This window comes from Oryx dammah, unplaced genomic scaffold (assembly GCF_014754425.2).
Source record: "Oryx dammah isolate SB20612 unplaced genomic scaffold, SCBI_Odam_1.1 HiC_scaffold_3, whole genome shotgun sequence".
Classification (NCBI taxonomy): domain Eukaryota; kingdom Metazoa; phylum Chordata; class Mammalia; order Artiodactyla; family Bovidae; genus Oryx; species Oryx dammah.
Genome location: NW_024070187.1, coordinates 111,576,418 through 111,589,244, shown reverse-complemented (window position 1 = coordinate 111,589,244; position 12,827 = coordinate 111,576,418). Strand labels below are relative to the sequence as shown.

The window sequence follows — 12,827 nt, the reverse complement described above, 5'->3', positions numbered from 1 at the left end:
CTGGGCACCTTCATGGGCTCATCCCAGGGTGGAGACGCCCCTGTTGTGGAGGGATATGCCTAAGATATACAGGAGGGAGCTACAACACTGGCCTACTGACCTGGATGTGTGATGCCAAGCTCTGCGTCCAATCTCATACTCTTGCCCTGGCCCTTGGGCACCCCTGCCCTACAGGAAGTTCCTACAGCTCAGGCCACCAAAAGATGGAAGGAAATCATATAGCAAGTGAAACACGGAAAACCCAGTGTAAGGATTATTAATATGAAAGATCCCACTGGCCTCATAATTTCAGGACCAAGAGCAGCAGCTGCCTCAGGACTCTGTGCCCCTGGTGACCATTATGAGACAGAGCAGGACACGGAGGGGCTCTGGAGCTGGTGGGTACCCTCAGAAGGGTTGGCACAAGAAGGGGAGAAGAAGAGATGGCAGGAGCAGATGGCCATATGAAAGCGTCTCAATGCCATGCAGCTGTGGCCTCTGTGCCCAGGTTCTGCACTGGGGTTGCCTGCCTTAGTATGAAGCCCATTTTATGCAAGACAAACTGAACGGGAGTGGGTAGAGAGGAAGGTTCTCAAACTGTGGGTGTTTGACTCTGCCCTGAAAAACTTTTCCTTCTCCCCAGCCCCAAATGCCCTCTGTTGGGGGGAGAGCTGTCTGAACTCCCCTGCTCCCCAGGGATGCCCTGTAGAGCTGGACAAAGCCCTGGAAGCCAGTTCCAAGGAGGAAAGTAGAGCTGCTCCCCATGTGATCCTGACAGATGAGTGGAGGATGAGCTTCTGATTCCAGCTGCCTCACCCAGTGCAGAGCAATAACCTCCCCTCTGGACACTAATGACCCCTGGAGCGCAGGAGTGTGGATGGACTTGAAAACCCTGCCTATCCATCTCCCAGCCCCAGAGTGAGATTAGAGGAGAGATGGCCAGGGAGAGGGAACAGGTGGAGTTATAAAGAGAGGAAGCCAGAGCAGAGGGAGAGAAAGAGCCTGCAAGACCCAGCCTTGCCCTGGGTCTCCTACCACACCCTGGCCCAGGACCAGCCATCTCCCCAGCACCCTGTGCCCTCCACCCCTCCTGGAGGAAGCCCTCCAGGGTCCTCCAAGCACATCCAAACCACCAGAGCAGGTTCTCCTGTGGGCACAGCCACCATGGCCAAGTCCTATCTCCCCACAAGGGCATCCCGGGGGCAGCACAATTCCTGTCCCCTCACCTCCAGCACAGAGCCTGGCACAGAGTCAGGGTTCAGTGGCTGTTAACTGATGAAAACTTGAGAATGGGGTACAGGTAGCCTTGCAGCCTGGGATGGGGTGGACCTGCTGTGTATGAGGACAGTTACCTCTGTGGTCAGGCACTGGCGGGGCACGTACATCTCCAGCAGCTTAGGATCCAAACCACCCTATGGACAGACCTACGAGTGCCCACTGTAGAGGTCAGGAGCCCGGGGCTCTGAGTCAGGCTCTCAGGAGGTGTGCACTGCCCTGCTCCAGGAGTGAGGGACTCGCTCACACAGCAGGTAGAGGTAGAATTGGGAGGAGCTGCTGAGCTGAGCTCTATATGCTGTGCTGTGGGTATCACCCATGTCGTCCATGGTCGAAGGGGGACAGCCATGTCCATGACAGTTACATCCCTGAGTTCTTTCCCTCAAAAGATCAAGAGGTCCTGCTTTGTTCCTGGAGCTGATCCAGCAAAGGACATAATGGACCCATGAAGCCTGTCTGGTGGGTGAGGAGGGTGTGGACCAAGCACACAGGTTAATACAGAATAATATTCTTCAGTAAATGCTATGGAGGCTGGATGGGAGGCCCAGAGAAAATCTCTCAGAGATGAGGTGACATAAAGGCATAAAGGGGGAATAGCACCAGCCAGACAGGAAGTGGGGGAAGAAGCTTCCCAGCAGAGGGAGCAGCACGGCAGAGGGCCTGACCCGGGAAAGGGCTCAGCCCGTAGGGAGGCCCTGACCCTGCAGCTGTGGTGCTGGGAGGACGGGGCTCCTTCGAGGCCAGGAGCACAGAGGCCAGGACTCGGCAGAGGAAAAGGGTCGTGAGGATGGGGGGCAGTGGAGCTTCCAGCAGCTTCAGGATGGACTGAGCAGAAGAGTGGGTGGGAGGTGAGGCCAGAGAGGCAGGGGGAGACATGTGCTGGAGGGCCTAGGTGCAGGCTTCAGGTCAGACTCCCAGAGGGCAGACGCGGGAGCCATGGAAGGCTGGAAACTAGAGGATGCCAGGGCCCTGCTGCTGTTGGGTGGATCTTGGCACCGGGTGTAGCCCAGGCAGTCTGTCCATCAGGGCATCCTGAGCCCCCAGGCTGGTCACACGCTGTAAAGGACAGACAGCGCTATGTCACAAGAACGCATGGAAGTGGTGCTGGTGGGTCGTCCATCTTACAAACTCCACGCAGCACAGAGGAGGATCGGACCGTTCTTTCTCTGGAACACCCAGCACAAGTCATGCTTCACGCTCTCAGGATTCACTATGGCCCAGATCAGGAAGACGTTCACAGGCCGCACGCCCAAGTGTGACACTGGGGACAAGCTGGCACTGCTGTGGGGTCCTGCCAAGACTATGTGTTCTCATGGTGCCCGGGCTCAGTGTGCAGCTCCTGGTGCATCTCGTTGGAGCTGAACACATGTGCACCTGCCCTTTCGCTTGACAACACTTTGCTGCCAGGAACCAAGGTCATGTGTCCCAGAACCTCAAGTAGCCTCTTCCACGGGACCACTCAGCATGACAGAGCCTGATCCAGAAAGAACCGCTCCTATGCTGTAGCCTGTCCCTGCAAGGAACCGATACCTTCTCTTGAAGTGTCTTAGTCACTCTGTCGTGTCTGAATCTTTGTGATCCAAAGGACTGTAGCCCACCAGGCTCCCCTGTCCATGGATTTCTCCAGACAACAATACTGGAGTCAGTAGCCATTCCCTTCTCAAGGGGATCTTCCCTATCCAGGGACTGAACCACGGTCTCCTGCGTTGCAGGCGGATTCTTTACCATCTGAGCCACCTACTGGTAAAGAACCTGCCTGTCAATGCCAGGGATATAAGCAATTCAAGTTTGATCCCTGGGTTGGATAGATACCCTGGAAGAGGGCATGGCAACACACTCCAGTATTCTTATATGGAGAGTCCCATGGACAGAGGTCCTGGAGTCCATAAGGTCCCCAAGAATTGGACTTGACTAAAGAGATTTAGCAAGCACCCAGTGAAGCACAGTGAGCCCTGAGGCTGTCACAGAAGCTGCCCTAAGCCCTAACTCTCTGGGGGTTTTCTGGTCTCCCGATCTGTGAGATAATACATGTCTGCTGTTTAAGACCCTCAATGGGAGGAAAGTGCAGGTCAAGGCAGGTCAGGTGGGTACCAGGGAGGGGATGGGAGAGAGAGGATGGAGACCTGCTTGGAGACCGTGTTCTCCACATGTATTTGCTGGGGGAGAGGACACAGTGGCCAGAAGGGACAGTGAGTCTCAGGTCTGGCAGCGGTATTACGAGCCACTCAGGCATTTGGGTATCAGACAGAAGAGCCCACTCCCTTGCTCCTGAGCGAGGGGTCCAGAGGCCCCCAGGCAACACTCTGGCCCCTGCAGGTGCACCTCCGTGCCAGCTGTCCTCCAGTAAGGAGACCCTGTGGTTGTCATCTCACGTGCATTCCCTCATGGGGCCCGAGCGCCTCTAAGGGCGTCCCATTTTACAGATGGGCTGCTGAGACCCGGAGAGCTTAGTCTTCTTGCCAAGGTCACTATCCCTGATCCAGATGTAATTTTGAGTTTCAGGTCTTTTTGCTCCTCCACTAGCTGTGCAGCCTCGGGTTCAGTTAAGTTCAGTCACTCAGTCATGTCTAACTCTTTGGAACCCCATGAATTGCAGCATGCCAGGCCTCCCTGTCCATCACCAATTCCCAGAGTTCACCCAAACTCATGTCCATCGAGTCAGTGATGCCATCCAGCCATCTCATCCTCTGTCATCCCCTTCTTGTCCTGCCCCTAATCCCTCCCAGCATCAGAGTCTTTTCCAGTGAGTCAACTCTTTGCGTGAGGTGGCCAAAGTATTGGAGTTTCAGCTTTAACATCAGTTCTTCCAAAGAACACCCAGAACTGATCTCCTTTAGAATGGGCTGGTTGGATCTCCTTGTAGTCCAAAGGACTCTCAAGAGTCTTCTCCAACACCACAGTTCAAAAGCATCAATTCTTCAGTGCTCAGCTTTCTTCACAGTCCAACTCTCACATCCATACATGACCACTGGAAAAACCATAGCCTTGAGTAGACAGAACTTTGTTGGCAAACTAATGTCTCTTCTTTTTTATATTTTATCTAAGTTGGTCATAACTTTCCTTCCAAGGAGTAAGTGTCTTTTAATTTCATGGCTGCAGTCACCATCTGCAGTGATTTTGGAGCCCCCCCAAAATAAAGTCTGACATTGTTTCCACTGTTTCCCCATCTATTTCCCATGAAGTGATGGGACCAGATGCCATGATCTTTGTTTTCTGAATGTTGAGCTTTAAGTCAACTTTTTCATTCTCCTCTTTCACTTTCATCAAGAGGCTTTTTAGTTCTTCTTCACTTTCTGCCATAAGGGTGGTATCATCTGCATATCTGAGGTTATAGATATTTCTCCCGGCAATCTTGATTCCAGCTTGTGCTTCTTCCAGTCCAGCTTTCCACATGATGTACTCTGCATATAAGTTAAATAAGCAGGGTGACAATGTACAGCCTTGATGTACTCCTTTTCCTATTTGGAACCAGCCTGTGGTTCCATGTCCAGTTTAACTGTTGCTTCCTGACCTGCATATAGGTTTCTCAAGAGGCAGGTCAGGTGGTCTGGTATTCCCATCTCTTTCAGAATTTTCCACAGTCTATTGTGATCCACACAATCAAAGGCTTTGGCAATAAAGCAGAAATAGACATTTTTCTGGAACTCTCTTGCTTTTTCCATGATCCAATGGATGTTGTCAATTTGATCTCTGGTTCCTCTGCCTTTTCTAAACCAGCTTGAGCATCAGGAAGTTCACGGCTCATGTACTGCTGAAGCCTGGCTGGGAGAGTTTTGAGCGTGACTTTGCCGGCGTGCGAGACGAGTGAAGTTGTGCGGTAGTCTGAGCTTTATTTGGCATTGCATCCTTGGGTAGTCGGATCCTACTTGCGGGAGCCCACTTTCCTCCTTAAAGGAGAGATTACAATTACTATTGCAAGGCTCAATATGGGGGTTTCATGTGAAGGAGAGTGTATCACGGTGGGCGTCCTGATGGTGGCAGGCCCCACACTGAGTGTTATGTTTTGCAGGGCAGTGTCAAGGAGCCAATCCAGTGGGTTGGGGCAGGGAAGGGTAAGATGCCCAGTGGGAAATACCGGGAGAGGCCTAAGGGAAAGGCATGAGGACTGGGGTGAGGAGAGCCAGGCCCTGCCAGAGGGAAGCTGGCAGTCCCCCCAGGGGAGGCGGTATTTGGGGTTTGTCTAAAGGCGGATGGCCAGGAAACCGCAGATGGGAGCAGAGCGCTACCAGGCAGTGAGCGGGTGCCAGCTGCCTGCACTGCTCAGGTGACAGCATCTGTGTGGGCGTCACTCCTGTTTCCTTCCCACTGCATCCACCAAAGGCTGAGGCCCAGTCATATGGCAGGAGGCCGGGCCCTGAAGGCAGGCAGGCAGACGGCCTCCAGCCCCTGAGCCGGCCGAGGAGATGGAGCCACGGGGCTGGCTGCCTCTGCTCCTGCAGTTGGGCCTGATGTGGCCCCTGGGGGCTCTTTCTGAGCCCCGACTGAGGGTATTTGTGGTTCCCCACAGCCACATGGACGTGGGCTGGCTGCACACCGTACAGGTAGGTGCCCCCAGTGACCCCTGCACACCTTTTGAAGCTGCAGGTCTCTTTCCATCTGGACTCCAGAGTGGGTTTGTGTCCTGGGTCTCTGCCATCAGCAGTCTCAGCCTGGGGTCCATCACTACTGGGCTATGGAATGGCTGAGGGCTTCCCTGGTGGCTCAGATGGTAAAGAATCTGCCTACAGTGACAGAGACCCAGCTTTGATCCCTGGGTCAGGAAGTTCCCCTGGAGAATGCAATGGCAACCCACACCAGTATTCTTGCCTGGAGAATTCCATGGACAGAGGAGCCTGGCGGGATATAGTCGATGGGGCCACAAAGAGTCAGACACGATGAGCAACTAACATGGGCTGGCTGTGGGCAGGGGTGAGAACGTGTCCCCTGCTGCAATGGGTAGAAGGTGTTCCTCAAATATTCCTTGAGTGAATGAATGAACCAGAGCAGAGGAAAAGAGGTCAGGACTGATTTCCATAAGCTTCTGGGGCAGGTAACTAGAATGATAACCAAGGCCTGCATAAGCTCTTTTCTGGAAGGAGGAGGGAAATAAGTGAATACGACCACTCTGTGATCATGGATACAATGCTTTCTGTGAGACGTTAATAAGTGAGTTGCTCATTTTAAAGGGAGTCAGGCAGCAAGAGGCCCTGAGGCTGAGGGTTGAGTCTGGTCCCAGGTCACTGGGCAGCCTCTGTGGGTGGTCACCCTCCTGTGTGTGGAACTGCTAACGTGTGGGGAAGCATGCTTGTCACCCCCAGTTTAGAGAAGAGACACTGTAGCCTGGGCTGGGGTGCTGCCCAAGTCAGCACACATCGCCGCCTTGCCTGCTCACCCCCTCCCAGGGCTCCTTGCATTCCTTTATCATCATCTCTGGGAACCATGCTGAGCCAGCCTGACCCAGATGGGAGTAGACAGAGCTCCATCCTGGGGACTCCCAGCCTTGGGGTGCACGGGGAGATCGATCCAGAGAGATGCTCGAGCTGTCAGCTCCTCTCAGCCTCAGCCCTTGACACACACTTCCCCATCATTTCATCCCAAGAAGGCCCATCAGGGTCCCTGAACCTCACTCCCGGGGCCCTGTTGTCGACTGGTCTGTCCTCCAAGGCAGGTGTGATCAGCACACCCCTCTGGGCTGGCCCGGGGCCTTGGCTGGACTGGCACGACCGCCTGTCACGTAGAGTGTCTGTCTCCTCATGACTCTCCTCAGGGGCAGGCTCCCATCAAAGGGGGTCTGCCTGGGTCCTTGTCTCAGTGCAGGGCTCACCGTGTGTCCATCAGAGTGGACACCAGGCTCCCTTGTTTGAGGAGAAGGGGGAGCCGATTGCAGGGCTTGGACAGGCTTGCGGGGAGCACCAGTGGCCCCCGGACACCATGTCTCCCTGGACGTTCCTCCTCGGCCCCTGGTCCATGCCCTCTGGTTTCCCCCACGGGTCTGGAGTGATGGTCTCTCCCCCTCCCCACCCCAGGAGAGCATGCAGGCTTATGTCACCAATGTCTACAACTCCGTGGTGGAGGCACTGACCCTTGAGAGGAAGCGTAGGTTCATCGCCGTGGAGCAGGAGTATTTCCGGCTGTGGTGGGATGGTGTCGCCTCAGACGAGCAGAAAGGCCAGGTAATGCTGCCCTCAGGGGTTCCTCACCAGCCAGCTGAGAGCAGATGCCCTGGGGGTCCCGGGGATGACCCTTCAAGAAGCTCCTGGGTTGTGCTCCATGAGGCCAGGGTGGGGCTGCATAAACCAGGAGGCCCCAGCCTGGCTTAGCTGTTTCCAGGGTCCATTTAGTACAGGTTTGTGGTCAGCCCCAGACCCGGTGGACAGGTTTGTGTTTGATCCTGCCTTTCCGGTTTTTCCTGAATAATTGCAGCTCTGGCAGCCCAGCCAGGCACTCAGCCGGTGTGAATGGGGTCACCTCTGACCCTGCACGCTCTGGGGTGAGCCTGGGGCCACCTCTGACCCTGCGCGCTCTGGGGTGAGCCTGTGTCCACACCTTCCGACTTCATTTGTGGATCTGCGTGGCCTCCATGGGCACCAGAGCCCAGGACCAGCCAGGGGTGCAGGAATCCCTGTGGATTAGCCTCTGGGGCTGATTAGCTCCATATCACAGGGAGTCAGAGGCCCTGGTCCTTGGAGGGGCAGCCTGGGGCCAGGTCCTCTCCGATCCCCATGTGGTCACAGGTGGGGCTGTCTCTTCAGCTGCATGTCCCACATCTGGAAGCAAGAGTGTCCTCCCTCCTCAGAGAGGCTGTGCCCAGAATATGCGCAGGATGTAAGCACCTAGGGTGCCTGGGGCATGGTCCCCTCCAGGCAACACCTGCCCTCAGAGCAGTCGCTGATGGTGAAACTCAGAGGCCCAGCCACCTGCTCAAGGCAGAGAGCTCAGACGGTCAAGCCAGGTGTCCACCAGTTCCCCAGAGGGGATGTGACCCTGCAGCATGTGAAGCCGAGAGGATGAGCCTTCCATCTGATGGGCTCTGCTGTGAGCCAGGTGCTGGGGTCAGGTTTGTACATGTTACTCTACTGACTCCTCTCCACAGCCTGCAAGGTGAGGACCCTTATCCTACTACACAGAGCTAGTCCAGGTTCAGAGAGGGCAGGCATCTGGCTCAGGGTCACACAGCTTATACCTGCCAGGTGGGTTCTGGGTCAGTATTGTTAATCAAAGCATAGCTCTCTGGTGTCCACTGGGCGGTTCTTCCTTCTTTACATGGACACCCCCAGACGCAAACCACTTAATCCTCCTCTCACAGCTAGGTGTGCTGGCTAAGACCTAGACAGGAAATTCAATAATAAGTCCCTGAAAGTGAAAGTGGAAGTGAAGTCGCTCAGTCGTGTCCGACTCTTTGCGACGCCATGGACTGTAGCCTCCGACTCTTTGCGATGCCATGGACTGTAGCCTACCAGGCTCCTCTGTCCATGGGATTTTCCAGGCAATAGTACTGGAGTGGATTGCCATTTCCTTCTCCAAGGGATCTTCCCGACCCAGGGGTTGAACCCGGGTCTCCTGCACTGTAGACAGACACTTTAACGTCTGAGCCACCAGGGAAGTCCCTGGAAACTAGCAATTTTCCGTGAGTTGTGTGGGCTGAATCCAGGTCCTGGATGGGGCCCAACATGAAGCAGGTGCACATTTGAAACAGTACACGGCAGGTGTCATTCCACATTTCTCAAATGAACGGTCTGCAAAGACAGTCCTTTCAGATCAGATCCATGCCACAGTCTGCCAGGAGCATGGTGTGCTCAGTGTCACGGTCTCTGACTGTATTTATGCTTCTGCTCTTCCCTTCTTTCATGGATATACTTTATTTTTGTACCATGAGGTCTGTGGGTTGTTAGCTCCCTAGTTAAAGTAAAAAGGAAAGCAACTCAGTCATGTCCAACTCCTTGCAATCCCATGGACTGTATCCTGCCAGTCTTCTCTCTCTGCTGCTAAGTCACTTCAGTCGTGTCTGACTGTGTGTGACCCCATAGACGGCAGCCCACCAGGCTCCTCTGTCCATGGGATTTTCCAGGCAAGAGTACTGGAGTGGGGTGCCATCGCCTTCTCCGCCAGTCTTCTCTGTACATGGAATTCTCCAGGTAAGAATACTGGAGTGGTTAGCCATTCCCTTCTCCAGGGATCTTCCCAACACTGGGATCAAACCTGAGTCTCCTGCATTGTAGGCAGATTCCCCACCACCTGAGACACCAGGGAAGCCCAAGAAGAGATCAGAGTCACATCCTCAGCTCTGAAAGTACATCTTACACACTGAAGTCCCAGGAAATTGCCTTTATTCCTGTATTCTAAAATATTTGCTAGGCAGGCATGTGACAAATGCAATTTGAAGAGCATTCTACAAACGTACTAGCCTGAAACCATAAAAAATATGAAACAGAAATGCTCAGGAAGTGTTGGAAATTAGAGGATAAACTCCAGTATTCTTGCGTGGAGAATCCCATGGACAGAGGAGCCCAGTGGGGCACAGTCCACGGGGTCGCCAAGAGTCGGACATGACTGAGAACCTGAGCATGAACGCATGCGCACTTTACAAATGTGAAATAGCCTGAGTTGTGGTCATTCTAGAGCAGTTGTAATGATCTTTTTCTTTCAAGAATGACCTGAACTATTCAGATAAAGGCATACAGTTGCTAACTTGTACTTTCAAATGGTTTAGAAAAATCTTACTGTGTGTAATGACATGGGGGAGTGTTAACATAAAGAGGTAAAAAATATTAGCAATGAGATAATCTGAAGAAAGATTTATGGGAGTTTTTTGGTACAGTTCCTGCAAGTTTTCCATAATTTTGGCATCATTCAAAAGCAAAAGCTGTGAACATATGTACCTGTGTATACGCCTGACGAAGCAGCAGCCAGGGGCAGGTGCTGTTCTTGGAGCTGGATGCAGTTCTGACCAGGACAGACAGCGTTCTGCTTTTGCAGAATAAATGAGGCTGTGGAGTTTGAAGGAAGGACCATGAGATGCTATAGGCATGTGCCCAGAAAATACCTGGGCTTTTCTGTCTGCCCACTATGCCAAGGTCCGCCAGCTCGTGGCCAAAGGTCGCCTGGAGTTTGTCCTTGGAGGCCAGGTCATGCACGATGAGGCCGTGACCCACTTTGATGACCAGATCCTCCAGCTCACAGGTTCGATTACCCTTCCCCAGATCAGTGTCCCTGTGGCCTCCTGTGGGGCTGGGACTGGGTGTCTGAGCCCTCGTCCTGGGGTCCATCTTCCCCTCTCAGCAGGAGACTGACCCGTCAGCACTGTGACTGCTGGCACCGTGCCCGTGTGTGCCTGAGTGCAGGGGCTGAGGGTGTGGATTCGAGACGAGCCAGCCTGGCTGGTTCCTGACCCTGCTAACTCGCAACCCTGTGACCCTGGCACGTGGTGCAGCCTCCTTAGGGCTCGGTTCCCTCCTCTGTGAAAGTGCTTGATGGTGATGGAAGAGCTACCTCAAAGGGGTGTCATGAAGATTAAACTGGGAGAATTCAAACAGAGCATACAGAGTAGAGTTTGTATTGTTCAGCCTCTCAGTTGTGTCTGACTCTGCGACCACATGGACCATAGTATACCAGGTTTCCCTGTCCTTGACCATCTCCCTGAGTTGCCTCAAACTCATTGAGTCCATTGGGTCGTTGATGCCATCCAACCATCTCTTCTGTCACCCCCTTCTCCTCCCACCCTCAATCTTTCCCAGCATCAGGATCTTTTCCAATGAGTCAGCTCTTCATATCAGGTGACCAAAGTATCGGAACTTCAGCTTCAGCATCAGTCCTTCCAACGAATATTCAGGGTAATTTCCTTTAGGATTGACTAATTTAATCTTGCTTTCCAAGATTTTCGAGTCTTCTCCAGCACCATGATTTGTAAGAATCAATTCTTTGACGCTCAGCCTTCTTTATGCTCCAAGTCTCACGTCTGTATATGGCTACTGGTAAAACCATAGCTTTGATTCTGTGGCACTTTGATGATAGAGTGATGTTTCTGCTTTTTCATACAATGTCCAGGTTTGCCATAGCTTTTCTTCCAAGAGAAGCTTTAAGTTTTATCATATGAATTCCCCAGCCTGCAAAATGCAACCTCAGGCCTCACTTTAGGACCACCTGTTCCTTCTGCCTCCTGCTTCCCTTGACCTGCTCCCATATCAGAGTCTTCTGTGCTTTCAGAACAAGCTTTCCTGTTGCTTCCACCCAGACTCAGCTGATGAGTCTCATGGTCCAGGCTCTCTCCCCTGGGGCCACAATACTCCGAGCACCTCCCGTCTTCACCATGAACTACAGGTTGCTTCCACAGTGACCAGAGTCTGATTCTTCTCTGGGTCCCCAGGACTTAGTCCAGGGCTGACCAGGGCTGGTGGGCACAGAGGGAGGGAGTAAGCGCTGACCTGTCTTCCTCCAGGTGCCCACAGCAGAGGCATCCCTCGCCTCTGGTCTCAGTCCACGATGCCCACCATCCTGAACACCCCAGAGCTGACCCTGCTGGCTTAACCACAGCAGCCAGAATCCAGGCAAAGTCAAATTCCCATGACTGGGACAGGAAAGGATGTGGACGCCTGGATCCTCCCCAGGGGATTCTTTGGGGCTCAATTTCCAACACCAGCCAGGCTGCCGGGACCCTAGGTGATGGGTCTGACTTCATCTCATGATGACCTCCTGTTTTAAGAACAAGGCATTCACTTAATTCCTCCAGTCCTTCGGTCCAAGAGGCAGTCCTAAAGATGAGGGGGTCTTACAAACTCCTGCTCATTGAGGTCGAATTTGAGGCTCAAAAGTTGCTGAGTCTTACCCGAGTCCTGCTGCCAGCAGGTGAGGGGCTCATTCTGACAAAGCCTGGCCCAGTCAGTAATGTGCTTGAGAGCTCAGCCCCTCTCCCAGGAGGGTGAAGCAAGTGCTTGCCTATCTGTTCTCTCCTGGGGGCCTCTGAACAGCTTGGTGGCAGGTGGTGTTGTTCAAGCCCCATTTTCAAGATGAGGAAACTGAGGCACAGAGAGCTGCAAGGACGTCCATGCAGCCAGCAGTCAAATGACTCCAGCCGAGTCCATCTGGTCCTGCTCTGTAACTTGTGCCCCCAAGTGAGTGAGTGTGTGTGTGTGTGTGTGTGTGTGTGTGTGTAGGGGCAGGGGTGTACATCTTACTTTCAGTGGGGCCTTTTCAAACCATCATCCCTGATTTCCTGGACCACCACTTGTGGTTATATCCACAGTGTGCCATGTTTCTCTGATGTTGTGGGCGGGTCATGCTGGACCACACCTCACTGGTCCTGGATCCATTCCCTCCTCTTCACCTTTGTTGAGCCCCTGCTGAGTGTCAGGCTCTGGACAGGAAGAATGAAGCAAGGAGGTCAACATGGGCTCAGTCTAAGGTCAAGATGATTTCTCAGGTAGGGGTCAGAATGGGCAGGATCTTGTTGGGATAGGACAGGCCTCTGACCTTCTGCTGCTGTAGCATGGCTTCTCAGGCATGTCTTTTAAAAAAATTTAATTTTTATTAGAGGTTAATTGATTTATAATATTGCATTGGTTTCTGCCTTATGTCAACATTAATGAGCATACATATGT

At 53.3% G+C, this 12,827-nt stretch overlaps 1 protein-coding gene across 1 annotated transcript in view; it reads left to right on the top strand.

Annotated features, from left to right (window-relative positions):
• Positions 1 to 5,657: 5,657 nt before the first annotated feature.
• Positions 5,658 to 12,827, top strand: part of LOC120861782 (epididymis-specific alpha-mannosidase-like) — a 42,622-nt gene continuing 35,452 nt past the window's right edge. Inside the window, 3 exon segments of the mRNA XM_040237579.1 lie at positions 5,658 to 5,795; positions 7,260 to 7,406; positions 10,308 to 10,413. Of these exon segments, the coding sequence (XP_040093513.1) occupies positions 5,658 to 5,795; positions 7,260 to 7,406; positions 10,308 to 10,413 (391 nt within the window).